At 46.1% G+C, this 20,041-nt stretch overlaps 1 protein-coding gene across 1 annotated transcript in view; it reads left to right on the top strand.

Moving 5' to 3' along the window:
- The first annotated feature begins 3,888 nt into the window (after positions 1-3,888).
- The window catches only part of STRIP2 (striatin interacting protein 2), a 44,257-nt gene continuing 28,104 nt past the window's right edge, over positions 3,889-20,041 (top strand). The window contains exons 1-10 of the mRNA XM_082662555.1: positions 3,889-4,039; positions 9,440-9,509; positions 12,567-12,641; positions 13,650-13,784; positions 15,131-15,251; positions 16,022-16,090; positions 16,288-16,394; positions 17,123-17,250; positions 18,131-18,334; positions 19,565-19,800. Of these exons, the coding sequence (XP_082518681.1) occupies positions 3,905-4,039; positions 9,440-9,509; positions 12,567-12,641; positions 13,650-13,784; positions 15,131-15,251; positions 16,022-16,090; positions 16,288-16,394; positions 17,123-17,250; positions 18,131-18,334; positions 19,565-19,800 (1,280 nt within the window). The 5' untranslated portion in view covers positions 3,889-3,904. The remainder of the gene's footprint in view (positions 4,040-9,439; positions 9,510-12,566; positions 12,642-13,649; positions 13,785-15,130; positions 15,252-16,021; positions 16,091-16,287; positions 16,395-17,122; positions 17,251-18,130; positions 18,335-19,564; positions 19,801-20,041) is intronic.

Genomic DNA, 20,041 nt, shown 5'->3' with positions numbered 1-20,041 from the left:
GGATGAGTCCAACTGCCTGTTCTTTCTCAACTACCAGTAGAGTAGCCATTTTTGAGAAATAGCTACTAAAGATAGCCACTTTCTTTAGTTGACAACCTAAACAAGTTCTATATCCTGTATGCAAGATGTTTTCTTCCCTATTAGAATCTCATGCCACTTTGACTTCTGTTTGTCTAAACTAAGGGCCACAGGGCTGGAATAGCCTGGGTAATTGGTAATGGTTCAAAGGTGGCCCATTCTCAAAGGAGAATGCAGCAGCTAGCATGGAGCCTGTAAACCAGCTGGCAGGATTTGCTCCACTACAGCAAGGTTGTTTTGTTGTTTTTTTTTGCGGTATGCGGGCCTCTCACTGCTGTGGCCTCTCCCGTTGCAGAGCACAGGCTCCGGACGCACAGGCTCAGCGGCCATGGCTCATGGGCCCAGCCGCTCCGCAGCATGTGGGATCCTCCCAGACCGGGGCACGAACCCGTGTCCCCTGCATCGGCAGGCGGACTCCCAACCACTGAGCCACCAGGGAAGCCCTACAGCAAGGTTTGACTCCTCTTTTGTGAAGGATGGAAACTTGAGTGCCTTGGTCTTAATTTCAGATTCACAGGGTAGTCCCAGGCTGCCCACTGCTGTGCAGTTTCTCAATCTCGTGATGTTGTGGAAAGAGCTTGGAGTCAGGCTGACTTGACCAGCTCTACCATTTACAAGTTGTGTGACTCGGCCAAATTATATAACCATTCAGAGCCTCAGTTTTCTTGCCTGTGAAATGGATAATGCTTATCTCCTAGAGTAAAGATTTAATGACCTGATTTAATTTTTAAAATACTGCTTACAGACCCAGCAAACACTAGGTACTACATAAATATCGATTCCTTGTCTCAGCCTAGGGCCCTACAGCCTGAATTGCCTCATTACACCCACATGTGCTCTTTATAGGGCAAAGAGGGTATTCTTATCCTTTTTCTATTGTACTATTTTATCCTGGCTGCCCGATACCCTCAAAAACTAGGTATTTTAAGACTTCCTGCCATCTTATTTTTAAGCTTTTTCAATGCCAGGTGTTATCTATATAATCACATATCCAACCTCTGGATTAAAGTGGAGTGCTTATATGGGGAAAGGGGTATGTTTGGTCCTTGTAACTATACCTATTTATACCTCTAGCCCTCTGCCAGCAGCTTCAGAATACCTGAGTTTGGGGACAAGGGAAAGTGGTAGTGTAGGTTTAAAAATAATTCCACACTGGAGCCATCTCTGCAAGATGTGGACCAGTCCCTAATTAGCTCCAAGGTATATTTATGGGTACCTCTGTAGTCAGTGGTGTTGATGGCTGTCACTTCTTTGTTGACAAATAAGCTAAAAGAAATTGAGTGTGTGCCAATTACATGGCCCAGAGTTTCAAAGTTTTCAGTTAATCTGTGGTTTCTTGTTACTTCTTCCAGTAGCTGTTTCCAGATATCTTCCTCCTTATGATAAGCTCTGAAAGTCTGGGCCTCTAATGATTAGATAGATGTCTGATCTTTACTGGCTCCCATTCTACTGCAGTGTGGAAAAGATACTGGATTGCGGTCTCTCCCCGTGTTGATTCTTTGCAATCTCCATAGCACTGCTTTTTTAAACCCCATCTCCCAAAGTGAAGCCAGATGGAGCTCTAGGCTCAGCAAATGGCTTTACATAAAGGCCAGAGGGGACTTGAGAGCTGTTGTCCTCAATTCTACTCCCAACTGAAGATTACTCTGCTCCCTTGGCCCTAGGGATAGGTTGGAAAAAGAACGAAACCTCAAAAGTAGCCACTCCTGTATGTCACCATTGTTGGGGATCCTGATGATTGACTAGGCTCACAAAAGAATATGAAGTTCTGGGCTTGTCAATCCTAGAGCTCTGACTGCTTAGGAGGAGATATACTGGGAAGAGGGAAGGTAGAAAATTATGTTATTAAGAAGCCCCAATGGGCTGTGCTGTGGCAGGTTTACCACACTGAAGCAGTGATGAGCTAGGTGTGGGTTGTGAATTTTAAAGCAGAGTATGAATCTTTAAGAGTTTAACAAAATTATACTCTGAAAAAAATTCCAAAATCAAATAGTTTAGGCCTTGAGCCAGAGACTTTCTTAGAAATTCATATCAATTCAATTCTGTTTAAACCAGTGGGTCTCAACCACAGAAGATTTTGCCCCCCGCAACCCCACCCAGGGTTATTTTGCAATATCTGGAAACATTTTTGGTTGTCACAGTTAGGGGGAGGGTACTGCTGGCATCTCGTGAAGAGAGGCCAGGGATTCTGCTAAACATTCTACAGTGCACAAAACAGCTCCCCACGACAAGACATTTTTCAGTCGATAGTACAGAAGAAACCCTGTGTTAAACACACAGAAATGAGCAATACACAGATGAACAAAAGCTGCTCTCAGAGAGCTTATATCCAGGTTGAGGTGGGTGGGTGGTGGGAATGGGAGAGGAAAGGGAAAATTGTGGGTGGGTACAGTAAGGAGATGTTGGAGACCAGGGAGAGAAAGGAACTCAGAAATCTCCAAGGAGTGCTCACTCTCAACTCTGCCTTGATCTGTCGCCTACTAATTAGCAGAGGAAAGTGTGAGGGAGAGGTATGATACAAGAAGGGGGGATAATTCTTTTGGGCCCCTTACTTTGAGGATATAGTAGAAAATATAAGGATTGTGGATCCAGGCAGACTTGGCTGACACCAGCACAGCCTGAGTAGGTTGATGAGGGTCAAAAGAAAGGCTTTCTGGAGAAGGAGGTGATGACTAAATAGAATTTTTAAGGAAGAATAGAAGTTAGCCAAGAGAAGAGCAGAGTTTCCTCCAGTGAGAGACACTGAAACAAGATATTAGAATATGATACCTTGGGAACTGCAAACAAGGAGTAATTAGTCTCTGAGAGTCCCGGTTTCCTTGTCAGTAATATTGGATTAGTGAAAACAACCTGTAGGAGAGATATATCTGGAAAGAGTCTAGTGCAATGCCTGGAACAAAGTGGCAGTTCAACAATCCCCCCCCCCAACTTGTTTGGGGCTTCTATTACTATCCCAGACTGCACACATATTTACTGTAAGACGCTTTTTACGTAAGTTCCAAAGTGGGCAAACCACACAGCCTCATTTGCCCCAGGTAACACTGAGCCCTTAGGAAGGAACTTAGAATGAAGGAAAGGACTGGGGCACAGGTGGCTCTGGGGATTTGTACTCCAATCAACTTTTACTCCCTAGCTCACACCATGAGGAAGATGCACCCCTTCAGCAGAGAAAGGCAGATGGCCAGCCCGGAAAGGCACCAGCAATTTCAGTGAAGTAAAAACGCCCCACTCCACCCCTCAACCCCCAGTCTCCCAGTCAAGCCCTCACTCCGAGTGGAATGAGTTCGCCTCTGAAATCTCAGCTTCCAGAGAGGGAGAGTCGCTCGTTTCCTGCGGTGTCCCTGGCGGGTGGCCCCTTCGACTGAAGCGGGATTTGGAAAGTATTCAGGAGCCAGGACTTGGGGGCAGAGTTCTGTGATACTGGGGAAACGAAGACTGCAGTGGAGCAGCAGGCGGAGACTAGAGCTCCCCAAAACGGTCGCTATTTGGGAGGGGGTGAGGGCTGAGGGACACCTAGTGAGAAGCAGAGATGACCACCTAGAGCTCAAGGCCCAGGACGTGGGAGGTGGAGCTAAGAGCCGACAGCGGAGTGTCAGGCTACCAGCGACGCCGCGGGAATGGGAAAAAAAATCCCTTGAATGAGCCCCCTCCAAGTCCCGCTCAGAGAGGTCGAACAGCCAATCGCGCTGCAGGGTGGGGCTGCGGAGAAAGGTCTCAACCAATAGCTGAGGAGGGGGCGGGGCCTGGCTCCCGGCGCGCGGCGGCTGTGGGGTAACCCGTGGCAGAGAGCGCAGAGCGGCAGAGGGGAGCTGCTGAGGAGAGCCGCATGGAGGACCCCGCGGCACCCGGGTCCGGGAACCCGCCTGCCAATGGCTATGGCAACGGCAACGGCGGCGGCAAAGGGAAGCCAGCGGCGCCTAAAGGCCGGGAAACGTTCAGAAGCCAGCGGCGGGAGTCGGAGGTGAGGAGCCCGGAGAGCTTTCAGTTGGGGCCGGGAGACGCCCGGGGCAAGAAGCGTTGGCTGAGGTGTTTCGGTCGCGTGCCCCTCCGCCGCCGGGAGACCCCTGCGCGCCCCGTGCCGCAGCCTGAACTCCGGGCTCTGCAGCCCCTGACCCTCTCCGCCCGTCTCCTGCCGCGGGTCTGGGGCTTTCTAGCCCTCTGGCCTCCCTCGGGGGGCGCGAAGATAGAGCCTGATAGCCAGAGTCCCGGATACTTTCACATATTTATCTCGCTTAATCGCTGTAGCCCCCCGGAGTGGTAATTCGTAAGGCCGATTTACGGAGGAGGAACAGGCGCGGAGAGGTGAAGTGAGTGGCCTGAGGGGTGGGAGGCCGGAGCCCGGCCGCAGTGAAAAGGGGCCGGCGTGGGGGCAGCCGCCCTCCCACCCCGAGGCGCCCCGAGCCGAGCAGAGCAGCCGCGTGACTTGGGCCCTTCCCCTTCCCCCCGTGTGCTGGCCAGCCCTTGAGGGAGCACTTTCCACGGACATCAGGCCCCCACCCTGTAAGGGTTAATGATACAGGAGTCAGGCGGGGCAGTACCGGAGCGAGTGGATGCCCCCCCCCCCGCTACGATACAGACCCACAGAGAGGAGTATGTATGTTCCCTCTTCTTAAAAGAAACCCTAACTAGGAGGATGAAAGGAGTGAATTAACATTCACTCCAACCCCCTCATCCAGCCAGCTTCCATCAGCTAGCCAAGAGCAGAACCGGATCTGAGCGGGGAATCAGACCACAAAATGTCAGGTGTGGAAGGGTCTATAGAGGTCACCGGGTTTTAGCCCTTGCTTTGACGGAAGTGGGAGACAAAAGTAGCTTGCCGAAGGTCATTCATCTGGCACAGTGGCCAGGGGTACCAGGCTTTGGGTTCAGTCAGAGCAGGTTTTGAGGTTTTGAATCCCAGCCCTACCATTTACTCTTGGTGTGACTTTTGGCAGATTGCCAGCCTCTGAGCTCCAGTTTCTTCCTCTGTAAAATGAGGTTAATACTACCTGCCTCAGAAGGTTGCGATAAAGTCAAAATGAGATAATTGAATATGAAATGTTTAATTCAGTGCAGGCACGGTGCATGTAGTTGGTTAGCGCACAGTAGCTCTTAGTACTATATTATCATCATCATCAAGGGACAGAACTGGTAGTAGAAGCCAGATCTTAGGCATCCCAGTCCACGGTTTACCATTTGAATTGTATTTCCGTTTCAAAGGGATTTCATGTATGCTTTCCATTTTGATACAGACAAGCGGGAATCCATCCCATTTTATAAAAGAGAGAAGTGGAGGAGGTGAAAAGACTGGCCCCAAATCACACCACCTTTCAGAGGCAGAGCTCAGCCCTCCTGCCATACTGGATCAGGGTTTTATGCACCATATCATCACCCTCCCTGCCTCAGTACGAATCTGGCCTTTTAGGGCACCCTGTTTCTCCTTCCCCCATAGAGACATCGTTCTTGTTCAGATGGTTTTTGGGGGCTGGGGCAGGGGGATGAGTCTTTTATTAATTCAACAGTTGTTGAGTTCTTTCTATATGCCCAGCACTGTTTTAGGTGCTAGGGATACAGCGGTCTCTCCACAGTCGGGGTGCAGAGACAGTGTGGGAGTGAATAAAATAATTTCGGAATGATATGTTCTATGGGTGAATTAAAACTCCTCTTGAACCAGGAGGCCTTTTCCCTACCTATCAAGTCTTCCTTCAGGAAAAGGCTCTGATAGTTTTACTCTTGCCAGTGAGTTCAGTATCCAGAGACTCAGAGCTTTCCACCTGCACCACAGTTTACCCAGTTTACTGCCTGATTGTCTGCAGCTGCACTTTTCATGTGGAAATGAACAACTGCAGTGATCCTCACCATCTGAGCTTATTGCCTGCCCAAAGGTTGGCCGGAAACATTAGCTTTCCTTCACCTTCCACTGCAGCAGGAGAGCTGCTCTTACCTGTCAATACGTCCCCTATCACAACACCCAGGTGCCAGACTCTCTGCTTGACTCTCAGATAGATGACTATCTGCTTTTCCTTCCCTCCCTCCTTTTGCATTCCTGTGGAAAACAGTCCTGGGGAGGATGATTTTCTTTCCTCTCTAGGGCTTCAGGAATTACTGGAAGAGAATTACTGTTGGCACAAGTCAACAGAGCCTCGTACATCACTGTGTTTATAGGGGCACCATTGACCTACCCTCTCCCAATGGCTTAGTGTATGGATATCCTAACCTTAAAAGGAAGCTAGAGAATGATTGTTTGCTTAATAAAAAGATTCTTAACCTAACCAAAAGATTCACCTCAGACCTCTTACAGCCAGATTTCTTGCTTCAGGTCGTTCCCAAAGTCCTTGACAAAGTTTAACTGGTTTGTAGCAAAATGAGGAAAATTCAAGGCATTGAAGTGAGTTTTTCATAAAATGTAGTTCAATACGTTAAATTTAAAGGATGTATGTAATTTAAAACAATGTTTTTCAAACTGTAGGGAGTAACCTGTGAGTTGAGACCAACTTTTTTTTAAAGAAATAGACTAATTGGAAGTACTGGTTTATCACATATAGTAGTGGTAAATATTATTTTGTTAAACTTCTGTTCCAGTTTTGTGTGTTGGGACATGACGTAAAGTTTACTTATACTTTGACTTACAGTCAAAAAAAGCTTCACTGCTTTTAATGGCTCTTATTCTGATATTTTGTCTTTTGCATTTTGGGGGTATTAAATGATTTTTTAAAATTATATATATATTTAAGAGATTTTTAAAGTTTCTACTTAGAAAATAAAACATCAACAACCTTATGTCATTCTCCACCATCCACCTTTTTTTTTTCTTACTGGTCCCTGTAATCCAGAAGTTTAGAAATCTTTGCTATAGTGGATTTAAACATGAATCACCTTTTTGGCAGTGTAAATTCATAAAGTGGTTTTGGAATACAACTTGTCATGTACAAAGAGCCATATAAATTGTCATAAGGTTTGATGCATTCATTCCCGTTATAAAAATCTGTCAGAGAAGATCCTAAATATGAAAAAAATTTATGAGTATTACAGCTTCATGTATATAGTAAAGAAAAATTAAAAACATATGTTCAACAATAGGGAATTGGTTAAGTAAGCCAATAGATATCTGTCCACTTAGCTGTTTATTTATTTATTTATTTTTAATAAATTTTTTTTTTTTTTTTTGGTTGTGCTGTGCAGTTTGTAGGATCTCATTTCCCCCACCAGGGACTGAACCCAGGCCGTGGCAGTGAAAGCCCAGAATCCTAACACTAGGCCATCAGAGAACTCTTCTCTTAGCTGTTTAAAGTGACAGTTATAATAATATGAGACAGGGACTTCCCTGGTGGTCCAGTGGCTAAGACTCCATACTCCCAATGCAGGGGTCCCTGGTCAGGGAACTAGATCCCACATGCATGCCACAACTAAAGATTCTGCATGCCGCAACTAATGATCCAGGAAACTGCAACAAAGATCCTGCATGTGGCAACGAAGATCCTGCGTGCCACAGCTAAGACCCAGCGCAGCCTAAATAAATAAATATTCATTTTTTAAAAAGTGAACCTTTATCTTTAAAAAAATAATAGTATGAGAAAAATTCCTTTATAATATAATATTAAAATCATAAGTAGAGTAAGTAAAATTCTTGGAGTAACCGTCCACATAGTGCTACCAGGTGCTGGATTGTGTGCTAAGTGCTTTTCCTCTATTATCTCATTTAGTCCTTACAATGACCCTATGAATTATCTCATTTTACAGATGAGAAAACTGAGTACGTCATTTTTCAACAATTCCCTGATACCAATTCAGTTCTGACACTACCCGTAGTTAGCACAGACCCCACAAGTTAAGGGCTCAGTCCTACAAGACTGCCCCCACTTCAGATGTCAGCCACAGTGGAATCCCCAGACTACCTGCACTTCTGCCTGGCCAACTATAGATTCAGGGGTTACCATGATTGTCCCCCTCAGGTTCGATAGATTGCTAGAACAACTCGCAGAGCTAAGAAAAGTGCTATATTTATGACTACAATTTTATTATAAAGAATACAACTCAGGAACAAAATGAAGAGAGGCATAGGACAAGGTATGGAGGTAGAGTGGTGCAGAATTTCCATGCCCTCTCTGTGGCATTACCCTCCTAGCACATTGGTGTGCCCAAATCACATTGTTTCAGAGTTTTTTTGTTTGTGTTTTTTTGCGGTACGCGGGCCTGTCACTGCTGTGGCCTCTCCTGTTGCGGAGCACAGGCTGTGGACATGCAGGCTCAGCGGCCATGGCTCACGGGCCCAGCCGCTCCGCGGCATGTGGGGTATTTCCGGACCAGGGCACGAACCCGTATGCCCTGCATCGGCAGGCAAACTCTCAACCACTGCACCACCAGGGAAGCCCCAGAGTTTTTATATGGAGTTTCGTTACCTAGTCATGGTTGGTCAAACCACTGGCCACTTGATTGAACTCAGTCTTCAGCCTCCTCCCCTCCCTGGAGCTCCTTTTTTGAAATTCTCACTCTAAGTCACCTCATTAGCATAACCTCAAGTATGGTTGACAGGAGCTCCTTATGAATAACAGGCACTCCTACTACTCAGGAAATTCCAAAGGTTTTAAGAGCTCTGTGCCAGGAAGGTGGGTGATGGGGCAAAGACCAAATACATTTTTTATACTACATTGAGGCACAAAGAGGTTAAGTAACTTGTTCAAGATCACACAGTATGTGACAAGACCTGGGATTCAAATTTTTTTAAATTCATATTTATTAATATATTGGTAGGAAAAATCTATCCCAAAATGCTTAAAGAGGTTCGGGTGTAGGATTATATTAAAAATACTTTTAAAAGGGTATTATAAATTTTTACATACAACATCATAGGAAATCTAGCCTTTAGTACAATTTGAAGTAGAAATGCTACCTTATTTGACAGTCCTAAAATTGTGGAATATTGGAACTAAGGACGTCTTTTTATATATGAGGAACTATGATCCACAGAATGAAATCATACAAAATCATACAATGGGTTAATGACAGAGCTGAAGTCAGAATCCAGTTTACTTCTTTTGTTTTCATCCGTCTTGTTTTTCTAGAGATCAGCTAGATGTTCTTCAGGTCTGTGTTTATGTAGATCAGATATGGGCACAGATTGTAGCTTTCATATCTGTTCATTATCCTGGTCCTTTGCCCAGAGTTTCTGATTCTATATAGGAATCTTCAGCCCAGCCCCACACTGAGCCTCTAATTTTGGCTTGGAGGAGGGTACTTCTTGGATGAAAGGCCCAGATGGAACCCTCCTAGTTGCCTTCTTCCTCTAACTTTGGCCTCCAAGAGAGGTGAAAAATGAAATGAGGGTGTGATCTCCTTTTGTCAGCCTTTTTCCCAAGTTACCACGAAGATTTCTCCATTACAGGGCTCTGTGGACTGCCCTACCCTGGAATTTGAGTATGGAGACACAGATGGGCACGCAGCAGAGTTGTCAGGTATGAGATAGATGGGTCTGTAAAGAGTGGAAGGTTGGCCAGGAGAGGGAAGATACCTGTGCTCTCCCCTGGCAGCTTGTCTGTTCTCAGCAAGTGGCTATAGAGCACAGACTGTTCTCCACATTCCCACTTCTCTACACCTTCCAGTGGTCAGTATCTCTTTGTTTGCTTTCACATTTCTTTCTGTGAATGCTTCCTTGGCTATGTATGGCATTCTCCATTCTTTCATTCTATCCCTGTTTTCTGCTCACCCTTCTTTAATTCTCTTTTGGTACACTCTCAAATCTGTTTTCTCTCCACCTTCTCCCCATTTCTCCTTTCTTTCTCTTCCCATAGTCACCCATATCTTTTGGGTGCCCCTTTCTGCCACCCACTCCATTGCTTTCCCATTCCATCTCTCTCTCCTTTTCTTTTCTACCTCCATCTCACCCCCTTCCCCTAATACTTGCCCCTTATTAAAGTCTCAGCAATGTCTGAAGAAAAACTGTGTAGACAACTGGCCAGCTGAGCAAAGCTGAACATGTCATCTATATCCATCACCATGGAGCTCTGCTTGGATGTTTCTGAGCTGGGGTTGAGTGATCCCATTCTTCTTTCAGTGCTGGACTGCTTCTCTCTGGATTTTTAGCTTGGCTAAACGTGATCTCCTTGCATTAAGGGCCTCCATGTTACATGTGCTACAAATGCCAATTATTAATAAATGAGCTTTGGGTGGAAATTATGTGAAAGGTAAATATTCTGTCACATGAAAGTGACACTTTAAGACAGGCTTTTTCAGAGAAAAGAGACAAACGCTTTTAAAGAAGTTCTTGTGAATAAACATAAGGAATAAATTTTGTGATGAGTGACAGAAATAGAGAGCTAAGTTTAATAACTAACCAAGGGTTAGAATCCAAAATATGAATACACACACACATAGAGAGAGAAAGAAATGAACATCCCAATAGAGACTATAGATAAATGGTCAAAGAATATGAATAGGAATTCACAGAACAGAAAACCATGTGGTCAGTAAATATATGAAAAGATATTCAATTATGTTAGGAAATGGGGAAAAACAAATTAAAATGGTGAGATATTATTCAACAATCATCAGATGCAAAATTTAAAAGCCTGGGGTTGGTGAGGGTACAGAGAAATGAGTACTTTTTATACATGGCTTGGCATGAGGGAACAGAGTATAGAATTGGAAAGCAGTTTAGTTATATCTAGCAAAGTCGAATTCACACATATTATGACCCAACGATTCTAGATGTACACTTTAAAGAAATTCTTGGGCCCAAGAAAACACTTACAAAGATGTTTATTGTCGCCACTGTGAAAAATTGAAAACAACTTAGTAGGGGAATGGAGAAACTGCAGTATATCAATATATTAGGCTACTGTATAGTCATTAAAATAATTGATCTATATCAATATGCTTCAATGTCAATAAATATTAAAAACATATTAAAGGGGAGAAGAAACGGTGACAATAATTTTTACAGGCATCAAAAAAACTGCTTAAACACACAAGTCTAAAAGATGTTTCTAGGAAGTCTAGTTGCACACTTGATTGAGAACCGTGTCAGTTAAGTGAATGGATGTGTTCATCACACTGCTTTTCATGTAAGCTATTGAAAGACATAATAAAAAATGCTTCTAAGAAAAAATAATTTATACAATATGATACTGCTTGGATAAAAACTTGAAAAATAGAACAATATCATGTGTTGTTTACAGGCACATAGATATGTACTAAAAGTATAAAAATAGGCATGTGAAGCATACATACCAGTTTCATCATAGTGATTATCTCTAGAGAGGAAAATAAGACTGGGAAGGAAGAAGGGACTTTAGCTGTCTGAAGCAAACATGACAAATGTTAACATTTGTTTAATCTGAGTAGAAGATAAACGCAGTGTCTTTTATGTACTCTGTATTTACCTGTAGTATATGAAAGTTCATGATCTAAACTTTAAAAATAAGACAAAAGCAAAGTTCAGTACCTAAGAGCCTTGCTCCCTGTTTTAACTGGGTTTGTGCCCTACTCTTAAAATATATATATCTACACTACTCACTAATGACTGAAGAATTTAACAAACAGAACTGGGATTTGTTTCTGGTCACTCCAGGATTCTGGAACTCAGGACTCAAAAGCCCTGGCTCCCAGACAAGGTATTTCTTGACCATTAGACAGCTGGCTGGAATATAAGTGAATTTCTCTTGCTTTGTGAATTATCTGTGACCTAGTTAAATTTCCAGCAAGGGTCTTAGTTAGGGAGCAGAGTTTTGAGGAAGCACCTATTGGCTTAATGACTTCACTTCTTCGTTCTCTGTAAGGTGAGCGTACTTGTATAATGTTCTGGGGTGTGTGTGTGTGTGTGTGTGTGTGTGTGTGTGTGTGTGTGTGTGTGTGTGTGTGTGTGTGTGTGTGTAGGAAAGGACATTTTTATTTCTCATAAGCTGTCTGCATTTTGTATTGAGAGGCTGCTGTCAGCAAACTTAGATTTTCCTGGGCACAGGCCGCCCTTTGGCAATCAAAGCTGCTTCTATATGGTTTGATTCTGCCTCTGCCCGGGTGGCCGTGGGCAGGAACGTAAACTTCTGTACCCTTCGAGGAAACTCAGCAGGGAGAGAATGAACTGGCTCCTTGAATAGCACAAGGATCTTGCCTCTAAACTTCAGGAGTTGTGTTGCCCCCTTTTTCCCTAGAGACAGGATTAGTCCCAGTCTGGGTTGACAAGCAGAAGGGGTTGCAGCCCTAAGAACCAGCAGTGATGACATTCAGCCCTCTCTGTTCCAGCCCTCCTCCTGGCCCTCACCAAATGTTGGAGCCTGCCTTCTCTGCTGTAGCAGCCAGCTGGCAGGAGGAGGACAGGTTTGATGGTTTAATCACCCAGGGACACAAGTGGCTATTTTTAACTGCTCTGAAAAGGAGGAAGCTGACTCTGGATTGAATTGGACACAGGAATGTGTTGGAAGCTTTAGCTCTTTCATACCACCTTCTCCACCCCAGGCCCCTTCTATAAGGATCTGCTGAATGTTTGTGACTCTGTCCTATCTTTCCTGCCACAGAATTGTATAGCTACACTGAACACCCGGAATTCACCACTAACAGGAGGTGCTTTGAAGAAGACTTCAAGACCCAAGGTGATCCCAGATCCTTATTCATAGAGATCTGCTTTTTCTCTCCATGATATTCAAGGCTGATCTAGAAAAAGCCTAAAATAAAGTATGATCCTTCTTCATCCTCTCCATAGCCATATAACTTCTCTATTCCTTTTTGCATATGGGACACAGAGTTTTCTATATCTCAAGTGCAGAGGTCACGGAGTGGAAGCAAGAGAAGCCTGAACTGGGTCCCTTTCCCTGATGTCAAGGGCCCAGAGAACAGAGGAATGGGGAGGTGGGGCTGGACTGGTTCCCTGCTGCCTGGTAACCCTGTGCCCAGCCTAGTCTTCGACCTTAGTTTTCAATCCCTGTCTCCAATTCTGCCTCACTCCTCATAGCATCTGGTAATAATTTCATGTGCCCACCCTGTGATCCACTCAGACCTCCATTTCCTTACTTGGTCAGTGGCAATTCAGTGTTCAACTCAGCAAATGTGTGGTGAGTACCCATTTTGTGCCAGAGATGCAGGAGGCAGGGGTGAAGGTGAATTTACAGTATCTTTAAAGAAATTATAGTCAGATAGCAGAGGGGAGATGTGTACGTCACAAAACTAGCTGAGGCCAAGAGGAAAATGGGAAGTGTCATTAGAGAAGTAAAACGTATCATGGGGGACAGAGCTTCTGGCTGGAGCATTAGTGGGAAAGAGGTGATTTTGTATTGAACCTATAAGGATGAATAGGAATTGGATACATAGGGAGTTAGAGGGAACTCCTTGAGGAAAGGCAGAGAGATAGAACTGTATAGGCTGGGGAGGGGGAAGCGGAAATGGAGGGGATGTGGAGGAAGATGAGGCTCTGGAGTGGGCCAGAACATTTGGGTTTTTTACTTTTCCCATCCCTTATTCTTTCTCAGCTAAACAAGGAAAGCTTTCGAAGAGAAGAATTTATTGGGGGGCTGAGATCAGAAGTACATATGCTATCATCAGGAGCCTTTCCAGGAAGGGGAGGCAACGGCTGACACTAGATCTGTATGGCCTTCTGTTCCCAGTGCAGGGTAAGGAGTGGCTGGAGTTGGAGGAAGATGCCCAGAAGGCCTATGTGATGGGACTTCTGGACCGGCTGGAGGTGGTCAGTAGGGAACGGCGACTGAAGGTGGCCCGAGCTGTTCTCTACCTGGCCCAAGGTGAGTGGCCAGCTTTGCCAACTTGAGAGGGGTGGACACTAGAGAGAGAGAGACGGTGTTAGCAGGACTAGGATGAGGCAGGCCACGCTGGGAAGGTTCCTGCCTCTTGAGGACAGATCTTGTCATGTGCTAGAAGTAACCTTGTGCTTATGCGAAAGATGAGGAGATGATGGTAGCTACTGTTCTGGATCCCTTGGAATTGGCCTTTCTCTTTCCAGACATGCCAGGATTTCTTATAGGGTTCTTTTTTTCCTTAGCCTGGGCTGTAATCCTATGTGGAGACTAGCAAGAGGGTCACTGTGGCCAGAGCTGACAGTGTACCACCAGCTGAGCATGGAGGTTTCTTTTACCAGCTGTGGCCTGGTTCTGACACTGAGAGGAGGCAGAGAGGGTGCCACCAATTTACACGTGGACCCGCTGCATTGTTTCTCATTGGCATTTAGAAGGTCCAAGCCAACATAGCAGGAGGAGTGGATGCTGTGAGTAATTTGGAGAATCAGAACTCAATGAGATTAACTGAGGAAAGCTTCCCAGAAGAGACCTATTAGCCAGGTGTTGGAAAGAAAAATGAGCCTAGCTGGAGTAGTAAAAGAAAGCCCTGAGGTCAGAAATAAGAGGACTGTTGGCAGAACCAACTAGGTGGGAGCTAAAAAAACTGTAAAAGAAAAATCATAAATGGAGAGGAAAGAGAGTGGATATCTGGTGAAGGGACGACTGCAGTAAACAAGGCAGTGCCCAAGCCTATCTCTTGGGTCTGGCACTCTGGCCAAGTTCCAGCTGCCAGTACCTTCATCTTTTTGCCTGAGGGCTTTCTGTGCAGCCCACATAGGGCAGCCAGGAAGTGCTAGGGAATTAATGTTCTCCCCTAGTCCAGCAGCATTCCTCAGTGACTGCCAGAGGCTAGTGGATGAGCAGCTTGACCACCTCACCCCTCTTGGGTGGGATGATTCTGAGTTGTTTGTTTTATGTTTTCCAGAGCTTCTCCCCACTTGGGATTGAGCTCTTTGCTGCCTTCTCTTCCCTATCTCACTTCTCCACTTCTCTACCGATGGTTCCTGGGGTCAACTCCCAAGTAAACTACTTGCACTTGAATCCTTATCTCTGGATCTGCTTCTCAGGGAACTCAAACTTAAGACAAACCAGTGATGAGCACATTGGACCTAACCCTGGAGACTGCTTCTCCTCTCCCCTGCCTCATTCCAGGAAGTTCTGGGGGGCACTTGTCCTTTGTTAACCTACTTGTTGGACAGAGTGTTGGGAGATAGTCTTCAGATCATGGGGCAGGGTGGAAAGAACTGGAATAACCCCCTCCTCCTCAACCCCTGCGGCACTGTCTGGTCCTTTAGGCACTTTTGGGGAATGTGATTCAGAAGTCGATGTACTCCACTGGTCCAGGTACAACTGCTTCCTGCTCTATCAGATGGGGACCTTCTCGGCCTTCCTGGAGCTACTCCACATGGAAATCGAGTGAGAAGCCTTAGGGGAGGGCTGGCGACCCCGTTCCTTGAAGGGTGCCTCATCTCCTATGCTGGTTCCCTCACTGTAGAGCCCTCTGTGAAAGCTGGGTCTATTCACACCTCCTCCAAAGCTCACTGACAGTCCTCCTCCATCCAGCCATGGTCTCTGATAGTCTGTCCTGCTCCCTAAGGTTGGGCTCATCAGCAGGCTCTGCCCCACTTACAGCTTCAATCCTGGGCCTCAGGGGCCGATCCTGTATTGCTTTTGTATCCAAATACCTTCTTAGCCTAACTGTGGACTCCATGAAGGAAGCTGTTCTACCTGAGAACATGACCCAAGATGGATGGGACCAATTCCTGTTGCTGTGCCCAGTTCTTTCCCTCATGGTTACAGCTCTAGAGGTGGCCTTATCTGCTGCTGCCACTATAGTGACCCCTCATATTGTCTCATGCCTATCACCCAGGAGTTTTAGTGGGACAAATTCTGTTTATTATTCACCAAGTGTTGCTTAGCATCTGTTTTGTGTCCAGCACAGTACTAGAAACAGTGGAGATTTTAAGAGGAGCAAATATCATAGACCCTGCCCTTGCCTGTCTTCACCACAGATAAGGGTTTGTCTAGGTGGCAGGAGAATTCTATGGGCTTCTCTACCTTAGACCAATTTCTTTAGCTACATAGCCAGGGAATGGCAGGTACTCATGTTTGTGCATATGATAAGTGTGCAACATGGAGTAAAGAGGCCTTACGGGTTCCTGTTTCCTCCCTCATCCCTGTGGCAGCAACAGCCAGGCCTGTAGCAGTGCTCTTCGGAAACCAGCCATCTCCATTGCTGATAGCACAGAGCTCCGGTGAGTGGGCCTGCCCATGGGATTGGAGCAGGGGATCGTTAGCAATGGGTTACCTTTGCCCAAATTTCAGACGCACCCAGGACACTAGAAGTTGCTAATTCCACTGGGTTGGGCCACCACAGAGACCATCCCTGAGGTCTCAGACTTTAGGTTGGAAACTGCCTTGGGAACCTCTTGTGACCCTTCTGTAACCTCAGGGTGCTGCTGAGTGTCATGTACCTAATGGTGGAAAATATCCGCCTGGAGCGAGAGACAGACTCCTACGGGTGGAGGACAGCCCGGGAGACCTTCCGCACTGAACTGAGTAAGAAGTGGCACTCGAGGTGCTTGTGGCAGAGGGGAGGCATAGCATCTGCCTAGGAAAGACAGACAGTTCTTCTTCTTCTTTGTCTTCTTTTTTTTTTTTTTTTTAGAGCTAACATCCCTTCTTTTAGGACAGAGATACTTTGTGGTGGGCTTGAGGGTCTGGCTTGATTGCCCCTGTGTCTATGAGCTAGGCCCAGTCATATGTCTTCTCTATATCTTGGTTTTGGTTTCCTTGGTTATAAATGGGAATAGTCATCCCTCTCCCATTCGATCACAAATCCCACATGAAAAAAATGAGTTGACTTACCTTGAAAATATGAGTTGGTATTGTCATCAGTCAGGGATAAGATATGAAGGCCTTTGGGATTTTAAAATATATACTATATTTGTTGATGTGGGAAAGTGAGTTGTGATCTACAAAATGCATTGAGTTCCTCAGCCAGGAAGCATCTTTATTACCGTTGATTATCTTTATTACTGTTACTTCTAGTTTGATATCTACCCCCAAGCTTTGGGAACTATGCCATTTTAACTCCATGACCTCCCTTATCCTGCCCTCGGGGGGTTCACTCTGGGAGCTCTCTAAGCCTCCTTCTAAGGACCAAGTACTCAGATTCTTTGCGGGAAGGTGAGTGCCTTCCTCAGCGTCCAGAAACAGGGTTACAGGGACTGGGTCTCAGCTGCTTCATCCTCACTTTCTCACTTGCCTCTCTCCACAACCCCCAGGCTTCTCCATGCATAATGAGGAGCCTTTTGCCCTTCTGCTTTTCTCTATGGTCACCAAGTTCTGCAGCGGCCTGGCTCCCCACTTCCCCATAAAGAAGGTCCTGCTTCTGCTCTGGAAAGTAGTCATGGTGAGTGGCTGATTCACCCCTCTCCCATCTCATCAGATCAGCAGTGCCCTCTGCCACCTCAGTTTCTTCTAATCTGATTCCAGGGGGCTGGAGCTAGGCAGAAGAATAGGGAAGCTGTTAGCCAGTGGAGGGACAATAAGACTGTCCTAGAGAAATCAGATGTTCTGTTTCAGAGTAGGTTACCTATTTCTGTTGGACTGATGGGAGATGCCACTTTTTGAGTTGGGGTGTCATTGCACCTTCCCCTGATAGAGCTAACGTTTCATGGAAAGAACCCTGGCTGAGAGTTGGGAGATCTGGCCTCTGCTGATACTGAGAAACCTCAGGCAATTCTCTGTGTCTCAGTTTCTCTAGCTGTAAAATGTGGGGTTTAGTGCCTGCTCTCCATCCAGATAAATAGAGGATTTGCTTTTAAAAAATGAAGTCCTCATAAGTGTATGGTTGCAGTTTTGTTACTAATTATTCAACCCTATCCTTCCTCTGACTGGCTGAACTACATACCCTCCAGGGCAGGCCTTGAGTGATTCTGGGGGGTTATAGTATCTAGATCTGCTCCTTAAAAGGGGGTACATTTTCCTGTTTTTTTCAGTGGAGGCCCCCAGTGGTCCTTTTCCTTATTTCTGGTGATGTTTCCAGCCCTGGGTCGGTAAATAATGCTTTATCCTGACCCCTGAGCTCTGAGGGTTAGTAACCACCTCTGAGACTGGGGATGGTGACCACATTTTTTGCCTCCTCCTGTTTTATTACTTCTTAATTAAGGAGGGGGTCTGAGGGGACTGGAGGTTGTGGCTCTTCCTCTCCATCCATGCTTCCCTGACCTTGCTCCCTCTGACTTCCCTCCCTTCCTCTCTTCTGTGCCCCTTTCCCGTTTAACCCTTAGTTTACCCTCGGTGGATTTGAGCAGCTGCAGGCTCTCAAAGTACAGAAGCGGGAAGAATTGGGCCTGCCTCCACTGGCTGAGGACAGTATCCAGGTGGTGAAGAGCATGCGTGCTGCCTCCCCGCCCTCTTACACTCTCGACCTGGGGGAATCTCAGCTGGCACCACCACCCTCCAAACTGCGAGGCCGCCGTGGTTCTCGAAGGGTATGGACTAAAGCAGACAGTAGTGTTGTGACACTAGCTGGCCAAAAATCAAGATTCTAAGCAGCTCTGGATATGGTAGGAAAGAGCAGTAAATGACCCAGCTCTCCTGCCCCTGACTGGCCCTGAGACCAACCTGAAATCTTGGTGTCTATACTTCAGCCTCTATTCCTGAGCCCTGACAGGGTCCTGGGCTGTCAAGATGTAACATTGTGATATCACATCATAGACCCATGTCTCGCTAAGGATCATTGGCCTAGACCTCAGTGCCTGGAGTTCCCTAGCACCCTGAACAACAGTTGGGGTATAATCCTGGGCATAGGTACCTGGTTGAGGCACTTTATCATTGTCTTCGCAGTAAGATTTACTCTGAGCCAGCCATGCTCTTATCTGGCCTTGGAACCAGAGACTTACACTTACAAGATGACTGGTTAGGGTTCTATAGTCTGCATCCCTAGAAAGGTCACAATGACAAGTTGCGCTGAGAGCTGACCATGCTCCCATGAACTTACCTGCCTGATCTACTTGAGTTCACCGACTACAGGTGACAGGCTCAGACAGTCACACTCAGTAATCTAGTCTACATTATGGGCAATGTGATTTTTTTTAACCTTTATTTTTTTGTTTTATAAAGTAATGCTTACTCATTATAGAAAATTTAGAACAAATATAAAAATGTGAAGAAGGGAGAAAAAAAAGTCACCCACAATCTTAACAACCAGAGGCAATCACTGTTAACTTTTTGGCCTATTTCTGTCCAATCTTTTTTTCTTTCTGTGACAAGATTTAAAATTCCAGACTTGCTTCCCTCTGCCTAGCAGCAAGCTTCTGTCCTCCTCTTCCTCAGTCAGCCAGCTGGTATATGCTCACAGAAGGCAAACTAATTGAATGTTCACCTAAGTAGAGCATAATTAGGAAGGAAAGTGCTGGCAAAAAAAAAAAGGCATCAGTGCTTTCTGAAAGCTAAGTAACTGTGACTTTGGGATTATCAATGCTCTGTTTCCCAGCCATTGGCGTGGTTGTGTGAGAGCTGCCTGTCCTGGAATTGGGCCTGGTGGGCACAGTAGGGTTGAGATGGGAAGGAAAAGGTCTCACTAGAGATGGGTTCTTACTTCCATGTTCCCTGAAGTCTAGCAGCCTGTGGGTTGGGGTGGTCTTAGACAAGGATGCCCAGGGTGAGATCTCTGCACACCTTCCCTCTCTCTTTCCACCTACTCCCCTCCAACCCCCCAGCAACTCCTTACTAAGCAGGACAGCTTGGACATCTACAACGAAAGAGATCTCTTTAAGACTGAGGAACCAGCCACAGAGGAGGAAGAAGAGTCTGCTGGCGATGGAGAGCGTACCTTGGATGGAGAGTTAGACTTGCTAGAGCAGGACCCTCTAGTACCACCTCCACCCTCACAGGCACCCCTCTCTGCTGAGCGGGTGGCCTTTCCCAAGGGCCTACCGTGGACCCCAAAGGTCAGGTAGGTTTGATAACACCAAGCACCCTGAGCTTCGGGGTTTCAGTCACTGGAGGCCCAGGGTGGAGTGGTCTATGTATTCAAGGCTCAATAAGCTGGTCTGGGAGTCGGAACTCCTGGGTTTGAAGTTCCCTGCTGTCTTCCCTTACTGTTCCAGTTCTCCACCTGGAGGAGTAGGAGCCCAGTAAGGGTCCTTCTCTCAAGGTTTGCTTTTCTTCCCTTCTCTGGGATTTGTCTCTCCACC

This window comes from Grampus griseus (genome assembly GCF_964374135.1).
Source record: "Grampus griseus genome assembly, chromosome: 9".
Classification (NCBI taxonomy): Eukaryota; Metazoa; Chordata; class Mammalia; order Artiodactyla; family Delphinidae; genus Grampus; species Grampus griseus.
The sequence above is the reverse complement of the archived record's forward strand: the minus strand, read 5'-3'. Positions and strand labels throughout refer to the sequence as shown.